Genomic DNA, 15,984 nt, shown 5'->3' with positions numbered 1-15,984 from the left:
ATTTGTGGCAATGGGACTGGAGCCAAGCACTCTGATGCTTTGTGGTCAAGTTGACAGCAAAGGTGGCATTTTATTGGCTCCCACGAGGAAAGGGACCTAGTTACATCTCTAAACTTAGGAATCGCCTCATCACATTTTTCCACCATCCATTCTGTAGCTTGCCCTTTGTAATCCCTTCTTCCATTGTTGAGAACCTTTCTCTGTAGGAAGGTTGGGCAAGAACCTTTTGGGGCATTGCAGGGGAGCCTGGAACCAGTGGGGAAGTCAATCCCTTGGTTGGCCACTGCCCAGTTGTCTGCCATGGTGCCATCTGCTGAGGAAGGGCAGGTACCAATTGGAATCCCCTCCATCCATGACCTGGGATTAAGACCCATCCTGAGGGTGCCTGATTCACAGGTTGCAGTTCACCCAATGATGGCTGGTTAGGGGGGTTTATGTGAGTCCTTCGGGATTGGGCGGCCTAGAAATTCAATAAATGAAATGAAATGAATGTGCCAAGGGCCCTTCTGCTGCCTTGGAGGATTTCTGGCCCAAGGGCCCCTCTGCTGCCTTGGGGGATTTTTCCATGTTGATGGTCCTGGAGGTGCCCACTGGAATCTTAACCATCCATACTCTGGGAAGAAAGCCCAATTTAGTGGTGCTTCATCCACTAGTTGCAGCCCAATTTCTGGTGGCTAGCAAGTGAAGGATGCTTGCCAAATCCCTTCTTGCTGGCTGAGTTGAAAATCCCATCTTCCTAGGGATTCTGTCTTCAACTCAGTTGCAGGGCTCATTTCAAATATCCCTGTTTGGAAGGAGTCAAAATCTCCACTCCAGGGTTTTTTCCAAGCCTTGGCTGGAGGGAAGGAGGGGGAGCATGCACTCACGTTTAGTTGTCTGAAATGGTCTGGGATCTCCATTCATCAAATCTTCTAGCCATCTCCTAGATGAGTTGAGATTAAGCTCCTTCATTCATTTACTTTCCATCCTCCACAGGCTGGGCTTCTTGCCAGTGGCAATACATTTTAAAAGCGAAACTGCTTCACCTTTGAAGATTTGTAGAGAGACATCTCATCTCAGCTTCTTATCGCAAAAGGCTTTCTCCTAATTGTTCACTGATATTTTACACTGACCGGGTGGTTCAGTGCTAGGAAAACAGCCACCCTCACCAGCCCCCCTTTGAGGGAGGGGTGCTGGTGATTTATTTTGAAGGCAGAGTTGGAATAATGTCAGCGTTCCAAATACCATGCAGAATTAAATCAGAGTCGAAGGCAAAACTATGCTTAAAGTTCCAATTTAATAAAGCAGGCATGTTGGCATCGTGCTGTGGGATTCCAACTCTGGAAGTTACATCAGAATCCCACCCAGTTAAAAGTTCATGATCTTGTCCCCACACCCACAGTTCATCACATGGTCCAATCTTCTTCTTCAATGCTGGCGTCTCCACCCAGCTGCTTCCGGTCAGGTGTGAAAGCGCAGAGACAAAGGATGACCTTGGCTTCTATTAAAGAATGAAAATAATACATTCCACAATCCTACTCCTTCTATTCCTCCCTCCCATTGACTACTATTATTATTATTATTATTATTATTATTATTATTATTATTATTATTATTATTTATTTGTCTTGTATGCCGCCCACTCCCGGAGGACTCCGGGCGGCTCACAAAAGACAAGGAAAAAGGGGGAACAAGACAAAGACAACATATTAAAAACAAAACCAACATTCACAATTTCTGTGGAGGTAGATGCTTCTCAGCTCCCCCCAGCCTGCTGGAACAGCCAGGACTTGGTGGCTTTGCGGAAGGCCGGGAGGGTAGTAAGGATCCGGATCTCAACAGGGAGCTCGTTCCAGAGGGCCGGAGCTGCAACAGAGAAGGCTCTTCCCCGGGAAGTCGCCAGCCGACATTGGCTGGCAGATGGAATCCGGAGGAGACCCAACCTGTGCAATCTAATTGATCTGAGAGAGGTAATCGGCAGGAGGCGGTCTCTCAGGTACCCAGGTCCAATGCCATGTAGGGCTTTATAGGTAGCGACCAGCACCTTGAAGCGGATTCGGAGACTAATAGGTAGCCAGTGCAGCTCACGGAGGATAGGTGTAACGTGGGTGTACCTTGGTGCACCCACAATCGCTCGCACAGCTGCATTCTGGACTAATTGGAGTCTTCGAACACTCTTCAAGGGCAGCCCCATGTAGAGCGCATTACAATAATCCAGTCTTGAGGTCACAAGGGCGTGAGTGACTGTCTGAAGGGCCTCCCGATCCAGGTAGGGTCGCAATTGGTGCACCATGCGAACCTGGGCAAAGGTCCCCCTGGTCACAGCTGACAGATGGTGTTCTAGAGTCAGCTGTGGGTCCAGGAGGACTCCCAAATTGCGAACCCTCTCTGAGGGGCGTATAATTTCACCCCCCAGCCTGAGAGATGGAACAGTTGGACAATCTTTGGGAGGGAACATCAGAAGCCACTCGGTCTTGTCTGGATTGAGTGCCAACTTGTTTGCTCCCATCCAGACTCTAACAACTTAAAGAAACAGCATAATGAAATAAGAGAAAGTGTGGCAGAAAATTCTAAAAGGAATATAATTGCAGGCCTGACAGCAGTCACTTTTCAACTAAGCAAGATGCACATTTTAACACAAACACTCAAACAATGAACAGTAGAAACCAGGCCTAATAAAGCATTGACACACACCCAGTTCTCCTACCATTTCCTGCGCTAATCGGCTTCTCATGAAGTCTCCCAGTCTTTTGCACTCTTCCTGTGTTTGATATCTTTCTTGTTCAAGATTCCTGACAATCTTCTGCACACTTTCCAGTTTAGCTTTCATTTCCGTGATCTGCAGCATGATACAAAACTATATTGTAAGATATATCTATACATTTATTTGGTTGTTTATTTGTTTTTGTACCATGCATCTTCCCTACAAGGTGACTGAAGAAATGAATCTTTTATCCTAAGATGTTCTATCAGGAAGCAGCAATTGGAAAACACAACAGTCTGCTCAAAAATGTAAAGGAAATCACTGGCAATAAAATGTATTTTAGTCAAGATCTGGGAAACTAGATCAAGATATAATAATCAACTAATATCACAGAGACAAGCTTATGTACAACTGACAATATGACAGTCACAAAACTCCACAAACTGCATCTCTACTTCAATTCTTGAATGTTTACAGTATAAATATACCCTAATATTAAATGTATGGAGATGTTGCAGTATCCTTCCCATGGAGTTGGGAGGGAATGGAGATTTTACAGTATCCTTCCCCTGCCACGCCTACCAAGACATGTCCACAGAACCGGTAGTAAAAAATTTTGAATCCCATCACTGGTCTGAAAGATTATATGACTGACCTAAAATCAGTCAATGAGCTCCAAGGAGAACGGGAGCCTGTATCTGAGTTTCCATGATCCCAGTCCAAGACTTGTGCTTACCCGTTGTCCCTATTAATTATGAATATTCCCAATCAATGATTTTTTTTGCATATTTTATAGCAAAATAATAGCTGACAATTTTCATTTAGTTTTAAGGATTATACTCATACTTTCATGTGTTCTGCAATACTATTTTTTCTTTTCTGCTTTGTTTTAGATTGTTGAGGACAATATGCTGATTCTGTAAACTGCTTAGAAAGGGCTATAAAGCACTGTGAAGTGGTATATAATTATAAGTGCTATTGCTATTAAAGTTAAAGAAAAATAACTACACATTGTAGAAAATAGATCATACTTTGAAACAAAAATGCATTGTTGTTTTACCTTTTTTTCATAATGCTGTTTCATCCGCCTGAAATGTTGATCCCATTGATTGTTCACTGACAAAAGCTGAAACGATTAAGCAATAGTTAGTACAATATTTTCACATTATATTGAAATAATGTACCCTATTTTACCATATAATCTTTAAACTGCTATGCTATTGTGGGTTTTACATTCCTTTTCATTATTATATTAAATATAAAGCAGTTTTTCAAATATAGTTGGCATAAAACTCTTCTATAAAATGTATATGTGTATGTATGTACACACAGAAATATGTATGTATGTATTTTTGTATGTATGTATAGATATATACATATATAACAGTAGTGTAGGCGATATTGAGATTTTACATTTAGTCTAGGCTTTAGCTATAAATATTACCAGCTTAGTTTTAGAGAAGATAGGAAAAATATGTAGTTTATAAACTATGGATATCTCAAACATTTAAAGCTTTATGGAGTCTATCTTTCTCCAACCTTTTTTTATAGTCCTCAACTTATGACCACAATTTAGCTCAAAATTTCTGTTACTAAGTGAGACAGTTGTTAAATGACTTTTGCACCATTTCATGATTGACTTTTGCCCCATTTCTTGCCATAGTTGTTAAGTGAATCAATCACTGTAGTTGTTAAGTCAGTAACATGGTTGTTAAACAAATCTGGCTTCCCCATTGACATTGATTTGTTAAACAAATCTGGCTTCCCCATTGACAAATCTGGCTTCCCCATTGACAAATCTGGCTTCCCCATTGTCAAAAGGTTACAAAAGGTGATCACATGACCTCAGGACACTGCATCATCATAAATATGAGTCAGTTGCCAAGTGTCTGAATTTTGATCACATAACTATGGGGATGCTGCAAGTCACTTTTTTCAGTGGCATTGTAACTTTGAACAGTCACTAAATGAACTCTTGTAAGTCAAGGACTCTACCTGTACAATTAATGGCTGTTTACACTGTTGTACAGATGTCTTAAGAATATTTAATCTACTCTGTAATTCAGAAATGAATATGAATAAATATAAGTGCCAGGCAAGATAATAGTTTGGGTGTGGCAGATGAGTCAATATTATACTGTGGCAAAATTCACTGCACTAAACTCTCAACTCAAGCTGCCTGTGGGAATTTCCAAGATGTGCAGGATCCTTTACATCTCTGAAAATTATTTCATAATATAGCATTAGCTTTTCTCCAGCTCCTTGGTATCATGTTATAATTACTCTGTGTATTTTAATATGCAGAATTAGTATCACAGGCAAAAAGACTTCATTGCATATTTAATACAAATCAACCTACAGTAATTCATAGCTCCCGAATAATGTGCACATTGAAACATAATTATTATTTATTTTTCTATTCTATCAGAGAAAATGTATACAAATAAAACATATTTGAGGAAGTGCATGCAAAATGTCTCTATTAATGACTTTTAAAAAAAAAACGATCTGTAAATTAATACTAGAAACTTGTGTTTAAAAGGGGGAATGTTACAAAAATATGTCCAAATGTTCATTATACCACCCATGTAAAAATATCCAACAGGAGTTTCAAACAAGCAGCTTTAAATATTATATGTATTTGCTGCTTGTATAATGTGTTTCCATTACGCACAATGTGGTAATATTATGCTGATATCTAATTTTTAGCCACATGCTTGATATAGTCCATGCATAAGACAAAGTTAAACATAGCTATAATTTCCTACATGCAAAAAATGTAAAAGTTTGTACCACTAAAATTATATGGGGAAAAAAATCATATAACTATAAGTTTATCAAAACAAAATGTTGTGAATAACACATGGAAAATGAGAAGTATATTATATATAAATTTATATACCTAGACCATACTTCCTAATCTGTCAGTCTGCAGATATGTTTATTTATTTCCGAGATTTTAATCCTGACTTTATTATTTTATAAGTAACTCAAGAGGTGAACATACCTAATACTCCTTTGTCTTATTTTTCCTACAACTCTGTCTGTTGGGCTGAAAGAGAGTGTTTGGACCAAAATCACCCAGCTGGATTTCATGCCTAAAACGGAACTAGAACTCACAATATCCTAGTTTTTAGGCCAGCACCTTAACTGTTATACCAAATTGGCTCTCCTGTTCTATAACCTGCAGGGTTCCCAGTAAGAATTCTAGGAGTTGCAACTCAAAATACCTGGGGAAAGCTTGATTGAGCATTTTCCTAAAAGACAGGTGCCAAATATAGTAGATGTTAACAAGTTCGGCTATCTCATTCTTCTATATGATTCTTCAATTCAACACTTTCTCCTTGAAATGTGAAATGAAACACTGTCATTGGGTTTTGGGGATTGTTTTTTCTCTATTTCTCTAAAAAAAAATTTTTTTATATTTTTGCTATCTTTTCCAACCCACCCACCCCACCCCTCTGCCACTTAATTTGTGCTTTAGTCTGATACAAGCTATATTCCTAAAGTTTCTGGATATATTTTTTTGTCTACATGTTTCATTTCTTATTCATGTTCCTATTTTCTCATCAGGATTTTAGAGAGTTCTGTATGTATCTACACGGGGCTATTTACATTTCTTCCTTTTTTCTTCTTGTAGGAATTATTTGATTGCTCCTTCAGCATCTCATTTGTAGAAAAATATAACATGAAGTCACACAAGATCTGGCAACTATTGCATAAACAATTTGGTGAGTCTGAAAGAAATTCTCAAATGTAACTGTTGGATTGCACATTACCTTCATTGGCATCCAGCAATGCACTGTTAGGTCCTGATCTGCTTGGCTTGCTTTTCTGGCAACCCACAAGCAAACTAGTATCGTTAGAATAAATCATCAAGAAATCTGCTATGCAGTTTTATTATTGTTTTTTCATGTGTACTTCTCCTTCCATGTAGACAAAGCCATGAAATAGTGTAAAAACTGTGTTTTAGAGAATCTTAATAATTTAGGTTCAAAGTCCAAAAAAAAATTGCTTCATCTTACCTCCTGCTTCTGCTTTTCTAATGATATAATTTTTTGTTGCAGTGGCGTATCTGTTAAGTTCTTTGTCAATATACACTACAAAACAAAATTATTCAGTTGAAAAGAAATCTATTTACATTGACCTAAAGTAAAATAAAAATAGATACCAGTCTAGATTTGCAGCTAAATAATGTAAACAATGTATCAGTCTGAATATTAGATATTGTTTCAATGTAAATTAGGTTCTCCTTGAAGTTTCTTCCCATGGTCTTTCTATTTTGTGAAATATCACATTGCAAGTGTTTAATATCTGAAGTTTGTTATGGTAGAATATGATATATTCTGTGTTAGAATATTTTATTTTTATTTTTTCTATCGTTATAGAAAGTTAGAAGCTATAATTAGGCTAACATATTGATCTGATTGGGTACTTGGAAACTAATTTGTTGAAACAGATTTACTTTCAGACAGCAACATATGCAGGTCTCGGCGTATTCAGGTGTTTTCCCGTGTACGATTGAGAGTATCTTGGCGATGTGTCGACGAGATCCCACTCGCCATCTTCAGGGTGGTGCCTTCAGCTTGGTGATTGTGCGAGCAAAGCATGATCGGAGCTGCTGTCTTTCTATAAATATTGGTAGAATATATATGTGTGTGTGTGTGTGTGTATGTTGTATTTGTGCTGATAAATAAATAAAGGGAGACTAGTATAGACCTATTTCAAGCAATTTAGCTCTCATCAGCTAGCCATACCCTTACTGGGAACCGAACCTGTGCTGTATTGCATCTTAGGCAGATGTGTTAACCACTAAGCAAACCACTAACTACTAAACAAAAAGGCAACAGTAAAAATATTGGGTTTCTGTCTGTCTGGTCTCTTGTGACGAGCCGAAGGACAGAGAATGGAAGTAGTGATCTTCCTCCCATATTTGGGCATACCGGGGGTTGTAACTCTAAATAGATACCTTTCACCTGGCTTGGCTGATAAGGAGTCAAACTCTGTGGCTTAGTGGTTAACACATCTGCCTAAGATGCAATACAGCACAGGTTCAATTCCCAGTAAGGGTATGGCTAGCTGATGAGAGCTAAATAGCTTGAAATAGATCTATACTAGTCTCCCTTTATTTATTTATCAGCACAAATACAACAAATGTTAAAAAAAAGCAACAGTAAAAATATTGGGTTTCTGTCTGTCTGGTCTCTTGTGACGAGCCGAAGGACAGAGAATGGAAGTAGTGATCTTCCTCCCATATTTGGGCATACCAGGGGTTGTAACTATATATATAATATATATATATATATGTCTATTTCAGGTTTTCTCCCGTGTAGAATTGGAGATGTCTTGGCGACGTTTCGACGAAGTCACATTCGTCATCTTCAGGCTGCTGCTGACTACTTCAGGTTTGGTGTTTCCAGTATATATATATATATATTTCTGAGGTTTTCGCAGGTGTTAGTATGTAGGTCTTTGGTTATTCGGGTTTTCTCCCGCGTAAAATTGGAAGTGTCTTGGCGACGTTTCGACGAAGTCTCATTCGTCATCTTCAGGCTTGTTTGCTTGGCTTCGTGCTTCCAGGAGCAATGTGAGATCTCGGCTGTTTCTTCCTTTTAACTGCCAGTGGGGGTTTGAGCTGATTGGGTGGGAGCTTGGCTGTGTTCTGGTTGAGTGGAGGTGTGTTCTGATTGGTTGGGGGTTTGTGTTTCATGTGAGGATTGAAGGGGTTTAAAGTGCCTAATGGTGCAGTTGCGGTCTGGCTTCTGGTCCTTGGTCGTGCCTCATCATCAGTGTGGGTTTTAGTCTGCTTTCTGCGTGGATGTGTGGTGGTGACCTCCTGTGTGGCTCTTGTGAGTGTGGGTCTGGTGTCATTGTCATTATTGACAAACGAGTCCCTAACATGAGCAATGACACCAGACCCACACTCACAAGAGCCACACAGGATGTCACCACCACACATCCACGCAGAAAGATACAACTAAGGCATTGTAAGAGGGGTCACAATATCGGCTACAGCTAGGAAGAAAAAAATTGAGAATCAAAAAATAAGAGAGTTGAAAGAAAGGTATAGAAATTTAGAGAGTGAACTTCAAAAGAAACCACAAAATAGAAGTATAAAAGGAAGTATGGAATTGATCAAACATGAATTGGCTATATTTGAAAAAGCAAAATTGGCACAGTCTATAAAAAAAGCAAAACAAAATTTCTTTGAGAATGCAAATAAACCGGGATGGTGGCTATCCTATAGGCTGAAGAATCAAAAGCAAGATATTTGGATCAATAAATTACAAGATGAAAAAGGCGAGATCTGCTATCAACTAGAAAAAAAGAAAAGGATTACCCAAGAGTTCTATGAACAATTATATAGAGAAAACCGAGACTATACAAAGGAAGGAATATTACAATATCTGGAAAAGTCAGATCTGCCAAAGATACCAGAGGAAATAAAGGATATGCTCAATGAAGACATTATAGCAATAGCAATAGCAGTTAGACTTATATACCGCTTCATAGGGCTTTCAGCCCTCTCTAAGCGGTTTACAGAGTCAGCATATTGCCACCAACAACAATCCGGGTCCTCATTTTACCCACCTCGGAAGGATGGAAGGCTGAGTCAACTCTGAGCCGGTGAGATTTGAACAGCTGAACTGCAGAACTGCAGTCAGCTGAAGTAGCCTGCAGTGCTGCATTTAACCACTGCGCCACCTCGGCTCTTAAAACATCAGAAATAATGAATAATAAGACAAAAGAATAATAAAGCTGCAGGGCCAGATGGGCTGCCAGCGGAAATATATAAAGAATTCCAGGATGTGCTTGTTCCAACGCTGTTGGAAGTTTATAATGCTGTGTTGAAAGAGGCGAAGACACCGTTATCATGGATGGAGGCTAATATTGTATTATTACCTAAGGTGGACACAGACCAGATGTTTATACAAAATTACAGACCAATCTCACTGCTAAATGCAGATTACAAAATTTTTGCTCTAATAATAGCAGAACAGCTGAAAAAATTCCTTATATCATTCATCCACACAGATCAAAATGGATTCTTCCTCAGAAGACAAATTAAAAACAATATGAGAATTATGCTGAACATTCTTGAATATTATGAAGTGCATAATGAAAAACAGGTTACACTATTTTTTTGCGATTCCCAAAAGACATTCGATAATGTCAACTGGGAATTTTTGCATCAACAATTGGAACACATGGAATTTGGGGATAAATTTATAAACACGATTAGAGCAATATACACAAATCAAAAAGCCAAAGTAATAATTAATGGTGAATTAACGCAAAGTATAGCAATCCAGAAAGGTACAAGACAAGGTTGTCCCCTATCCCCGCTGCTGTTTATATTAACCTTAGAAGTTTTAGCCAGGAATGTACGTAAAGAGGAACAGATAAAGGGGCTAGAAATCAAAAAGGAACAATTTAGGTTACAGGCTTTTGCGGATGATCTAGTGTTTGTGTTAGAGGATCCTATAAAGTCTGGTATGAAACTTATTGAGGAATTCACAGAGTATGGGGAAATAGCGAGTTTAAAGATAAATATGACTAAGACCAAAATGTTGGTTAAAAATATGACATCAAAAGCGAAAGAGGAGTTAATGAAGAAATTGGGTATCCAAACTGTCAAAAAAGTCAAATATCTTGGTCTACATTTATCTGCGAGGTGTGTGACCATCAAAGAAGATAACTATACTAATTTGATTAATAAAACTAAGAAAGACTTAGAAAGGTGGAAAAACCTACAACTGTCCCTGATGGGTAGGATTGCAGTCATAAAAATGAAAGTATTACCAAAATTTCTTTTCCTATTTCAGAATATTCCCATTAAATTAGAGAAAAGTTTTTTTAAGGATTTGAATCAACTGGTTTCGAAATTTATTTGGCAGGGAAGAAAACCAAGAATAAAACTCAAGGCTATGCAAGACACTAAAGAAAAAGGAGGATTTGGCGTACCGGATTGGGAAGTTTATTATACTATGGCCACTCTAACATGGCTAAGAGAATGGATAATGTTGAGAAATAAAAGATTACTAAAATTGAAATGCCATGACCTCCAAGTAGAATGGCATGCCTTCCTTTGGTATGAAAAAGGACCTGCACATAAATATTTCAGTAGACATTATATCAGACAGTCTCTGTTATTAATATGGAGCAAAATTAAACACGACCACTACACCAAAATACCCATTTGGCTATCTACGATGGAAGCATACATACATCCAAATTTAATTAATATGGAAAATATAGTTACATATAAAGAGTTATTGAACAGACAGGGGGAGATCAAAACTAGATTAGACTTGACATCACAAGGGGTACAAGTAGAATGGTGGTCTTATTTACAGATACAGTCAAGGTTTGCACAGGATAGGAAGAAGGAAAGTATTGTCAAAGATTACACAACATTAGATAAACTTTTGATACAGACAGAAAACAGGCTGATCAAAGTGTTGTATAGATTTTTGTTGGAATACAAGCTAGAGAAGGAACATGTCAAAGAACCTATGGTCGCCTGGGCGAAAAATTTCAGTTACAATGTGGAATTGGCTAAGTGGGAAAAACTTTGGATACTTAATCAGAAACTAACAATGGCTACGGCGTATAAAGAAAATCTCTATAAGATGTTCTACAGATGGCATCTCCCCCCAGCACGGCTCTCTAAAATGTTTAAAAATCTGGCCCCAAATTGTTGGAAGTATAAAAAAACACCAGGCACTTTTTATCATATGTGGTGGACATGCAATGAGGCAAAAAAAATATTGGAAAATGATTCAATCATGGTTAGAACAAATGGTGGGAGACCAAATCTTGTTTAAACCGGAAATTTTTCGCCTAGGTATAATACCGGAGGGGTTTAAGAAAGATACACTTTATTTAATTATACATGTACTAACTGCGGCGCGTATAACTTATGCACAATATTGGAAAAAAGAAAATACCCCACCAGAGCTAGATATAATCAGAAAAGTGTTGGCCTGTGCGAAATAGCAATAGCAATAGCAGTAGACTTATATACCGCTTCATAGGCCTTTCAGGCCTCTCTAAGCGGTTTACAGAGAGTCAGCATATTGCCCCCAACAATCTGGGTCCTCATTTTACCCACCTCGGAAGGATGGAAGGCTGAGTCAACCCTGAGCCGGTGAGATTTGAACCGCTGACCTGCTGATCTAGCAGTAGCCTGCAGTGCTGCATTTAACCACTGCGCCACCTTGGCTCACACCTTGGCAGATAGGCTCACTCTTGAACTTAAAAATAAAGGGGAATCAGAATATTTTGAAGTTGGAACAGATTTTATGACTGGTATAAGACAAGGTGACAAGACTGGAACAAACTGTATATATTGTGATTGGACAGAAGGAGAGACAATGTATTTAGTAGGCTAATTGTTAATGGTTGAGACTAGCTGTATATAATGTGAACGTATGGTCACTTCGACTTCGCGGTACTGCATTGTTTTAAATGTAAAATTAATAAAAATATAAATATAAAAAAAATCAATTTCATGTCCTATTGCTTTAAGGAATAGGAAGGAAAGGAAAGGAAGATTTTTCTTCTTTTCTGACTGCGTTCTTGTTTTTTGCGATGCTTGCATTTATTCTCCTATTAGTTTGTCGAATGTATGTGGCTGGGCAGATTTTGCATGGTATTTCATAGACTCCTTGGTTTTCTAGCTGGATCTTTTCTTTGGGGTTTCTCAAGATGTTGGCTAAAACTGAATTACACACTCTCACAAATATATTAATTTCCAATGGATTCCGAAGACACAAATTACCAACCTAATCCAAAAGGAGACACCCCCCAAGAACCGAGACACAGAACAGGATAATGACATCACCCTCCTCCCTTACATCAAAGGCACCACAGATAAAATCAGCAAAATTCTCCACAACCACAATATCAAGAATGCCTTCGGCACTAACCAAAAAATAGTCAACATCTTAAGAAATAGAGAAACACCCCAACAACATGAATAAGCATGATGATACCTCCCACCTACCAGACATCTGGAAACCAGCCCTAGTCAACAAATAAACCCCACCAATCACCCAGGCAATGCCACAGTGGTGATGAACATGTCTGACTACCAAGTCAAACTATCCAACCTACTCCAAGACCCCACTTACAAACCTCTAAACACAGATCCCACCACCTACCTGGAAAAAAGCACCAAATCCAAAATAAAAGCCTCTCCCATCAGTGAAGAGATCCAGCAAAGAATCATCCTCAGAGAGAAATCATCCAGATGCCTCAAACTCTATGGCCTCTCCAAGATACACAAAGAAGGAACACCACTCAGACCCATAGTCAGCTCCATAGGCTCACCTCTACAGAATCTTGCCAAATTCCTCGCCAAACAACTTGAACCCTACACAGAATCCATCACCTCACACGTACAAAACTCACTCCACTTCATAGAAACAATAAAGAAACAAAACCTACAACCCAGCGACTACTCGTGAGCTTTGATGTCATATCCCTCTTCACACAAGTGCCTATAAAAGAAGCCTTGACAGCTATCCAGAACAAATACAACACATCCTGGACCTGACCAACCACTGCCTAACCAACACATACTTCATCCATAATGGACAAAGATACAAACAGATAGAAGGAGCACCCATGGGATCACCCCTCCCACCCGTCATTGCAAACTTATACATGGAACATTTTGAAACTAAAGTCTTAGAAAATCTGAACACAAACCCAAACTCTGGCTTAGATATGTTAATGACACTTTCGTGATTTGGCCACACGGAAAAGAAAAACTGGACAACTTCCTCACACATCTCAACAGCTACATCCCAAAATACAATTCACTATAGAAATAGAAGCAAACAAACAACTTTCCTTTCTGGATGTCCTAACTACAAAAAACCCAATGGCTCCCTAGGACAAACCATCTACCAGAAAAAAAAACACACAACCTCTACTACAATCCCATCACCACCCTGCACAGATCAACTCTATAGCCAAGACCCTCATCTCCAGAACCAAACGCCTAGCCGACAAAGACCACCTGAAAACTGAATTACATACTCTTACAAACATATTAATCTCCAAGGTATTCCAAAGAAAAACAATTACCAACCGAATCCAAAGGGAAACTCCCCCCAAGAACCAAGACACAGAACAGTACAACGGCATCACCCTCCTCCCTTACATCAAAGGCACCACAGATAAAATCAACAAAATTCTCCACAAGGACAATATCAAGATAGCCTTCAGCACTGACCAAAAAATAGCCAACATCTTAAGAAACCCCAAAGACAAGATCCAGCTAGAAAACCAAGGAGTCTACGAAATACCACGCAAAATCTGCCCTGCCACATACATTGGACAAACTAATAGGAGAATAAATGCATGCATCACAGAACACAAGAATGCAGTCAGAAAAAAAGAAAAAACTTCCTCCCTTTTCCAGCACCTTAAAGCAACAGGACATGAAATTGATTTCCAAAACAGAACACTTCAACAAGAGAATAATTATGGAAGCCATCAAAATAGAGAAACACCCCCATAACATGAGTAAACATGACGATACCTCCCACCTACCAGACATCTGGAAATGAGCCCTAGTCAACAAACGAACCCCACCCACCACCCAGGTCGTTACAACAAAAGAAAACATCAGCCTGAAGATGGCGAGTGGGACCTCGCCAAAATGTTGCCAAGATAATCTCAATCTTACATGGGAAAAGACCCAAATACATGTGTGTGTGTGTGTGTATGTGTGTGTGTGTATATGTATGTGTATTTGTATGTGTGTTTGTATGTGTGTGTATATATATATAAAACATTTCTAAATTACCAACTAAACCTAGAATTACTATATTTTGAAACAAGTTATACAGATATCCAAAAAAATGCAATGTTTATGTACAATTATTGTATTGTAATATTTAAAATTATGTTGAACATTTACAATATTACAATGAATTAAGGGGAAAGAAATATACATATTTTCTGATGAAAGTATCCAAGATAATTTTTAAAAATCCTAAAGCCATTTTTACAATTTACTAAAATAATATTTTACATCATGGTTAAAATCTATTAACATACTATTTATTCACCTTTATATGCATGCGTGACTATTTCTCCAGAAAGATAATTTTAATTATTTATTAAAAGGCATTTTTAGCCTAGTAGTTTATATATGACTTGCTGTGTTTTGAATGCTCTTATTTTTTATTAATTAAATTAATCATAGTTAACATATGCCTTTAGTTCACTGTAAAGAAGAGCAATAAAACAGTTTAATTTTACCTTCACATATAGGTCTTTCACACCTGACATATAGGCTGTTTAATAAGCCATCTTAAATTCTAATTAGAGGAAATTCAGATGATTTTTTTAAAAGTTCAGTCAAGGTATTAATACTTAATATGAGTCATTGGAAACTCCAACTTTCAAGCATTAACTGGACAACTTCACTTATGTGCAATCCAGTGGTGGGATTCTAAATTTCTTACTACCGGTTCTGTGGATGTAGCTTAGTGGGTGTGACATGGCTTGGTGGGCATGGTAGGGGAAGGATACTGTAAAATCTTCATTCCCTTCCCACTCCAGGGGAAGGTTACTGGAAAATCACCATTCCCTCCTAATCAGCTGGGACTCGGAAGGCAGGGAATAGATGGGGGCGGCTAGTCAGAGGTGGTATTTACCAGTTCTCCAAACTACTCAAAATTTCCAGAACTGGTCAGAACCTACTGAATATCACCTCTGGTGCAATCTGATGCATTCTGATATTGAAGGACTCTTCCTTCTTATAGAATGGAAACTTGAAGATTTCAGTTTTATATCTACCATACTTGGAATACAATGCTATTGGTACTAGAAGCACTTACTCTTGAATATATACACATAAGATTACACTGATTACACTAATCTTACTGATTAGCATCACTTTACATATCCAATGTAGTATTGTACATCAGACATGATCCGAAATGTGAAATTGGTGTGCTGATGATAGCACATTACAAAATAGTGACCACAATAGGGAATGTTATGTAACATTTTTTCATTGTTATTTCCCTCAGTGAAAAATTATTTCACAGAAAAATTGTCCCTTGGCCACATTTCAACATAGCACTATATTATGGTTTTGTTTTACAATGACTTATTGTGAACTTTACAAACTTTATACTTTTCCTTTGGTCTACTTCCAAAGCATGCCTGTGAAATATCAAAAAAAAAAAAATCTGTTTCTGTTTTAAATCAAATGCAGCTTTAAAAATTGTCTGAGCCCTAACAAAGAAGCAAATTAGATTAATATACTAGTTTAA

The 15,984-nt window shown here is 38.2% G+C and overlaps 1 protein-coding gene across 1 annotated transcript in view; it reads right to left on the bottom strand.

The window, feature by feature from the left end:
- Positions 1–15,984, bottom strand: part of TNIP3 (TNFAIP3 interacting protein 3) — an 81,206-nt gene that overhangs the window by 25,259 nt on the left and 39,963 nt on the right. Inside the window, exons 4-6 of the mRNA XM_087723989.1 lie at positions 6,709–6,783; positions 3,744–3,809; positions 2,687–2,818 (exon numbers count right to left, since the gene is read on the bottom strand). Of these exons, the coding sequence (XP_087580115.1) occupies positions 2,687–2,818; positions 3,744–3,809; positions 6,709–6,783 (273 nt within the window). The remainder of the gene's footprint in view (positions 1–2,686; positions 2,819–3,743; positions 3,810–6,708; positions 6,784–15,984) is intronic.

This window comes from Thamnophis sirtalis, unplaced genomic scaffold (assembly GCF_051295495.1).
Source record: "Thamnophis sirtalis isolate CommonGarterSnake01/CBP01778 unplaced genomic scaffold, rThaSir2_p1.2 scaffold_10, whole genome shotgun sequence".
Taxonomy (NCBI): domain Eukaryota; kingdom Metazoa; phylum Chordata; class Lepidosauria; order Squamata; family Natricidae; genus Thamnophis; species Thamnophis sirtalis.
The sequence above is the reverse complement of the archived record's forward strand: the minus strand, read 5'-3'. Positions and strand labels throughout refer to the sequence as shown.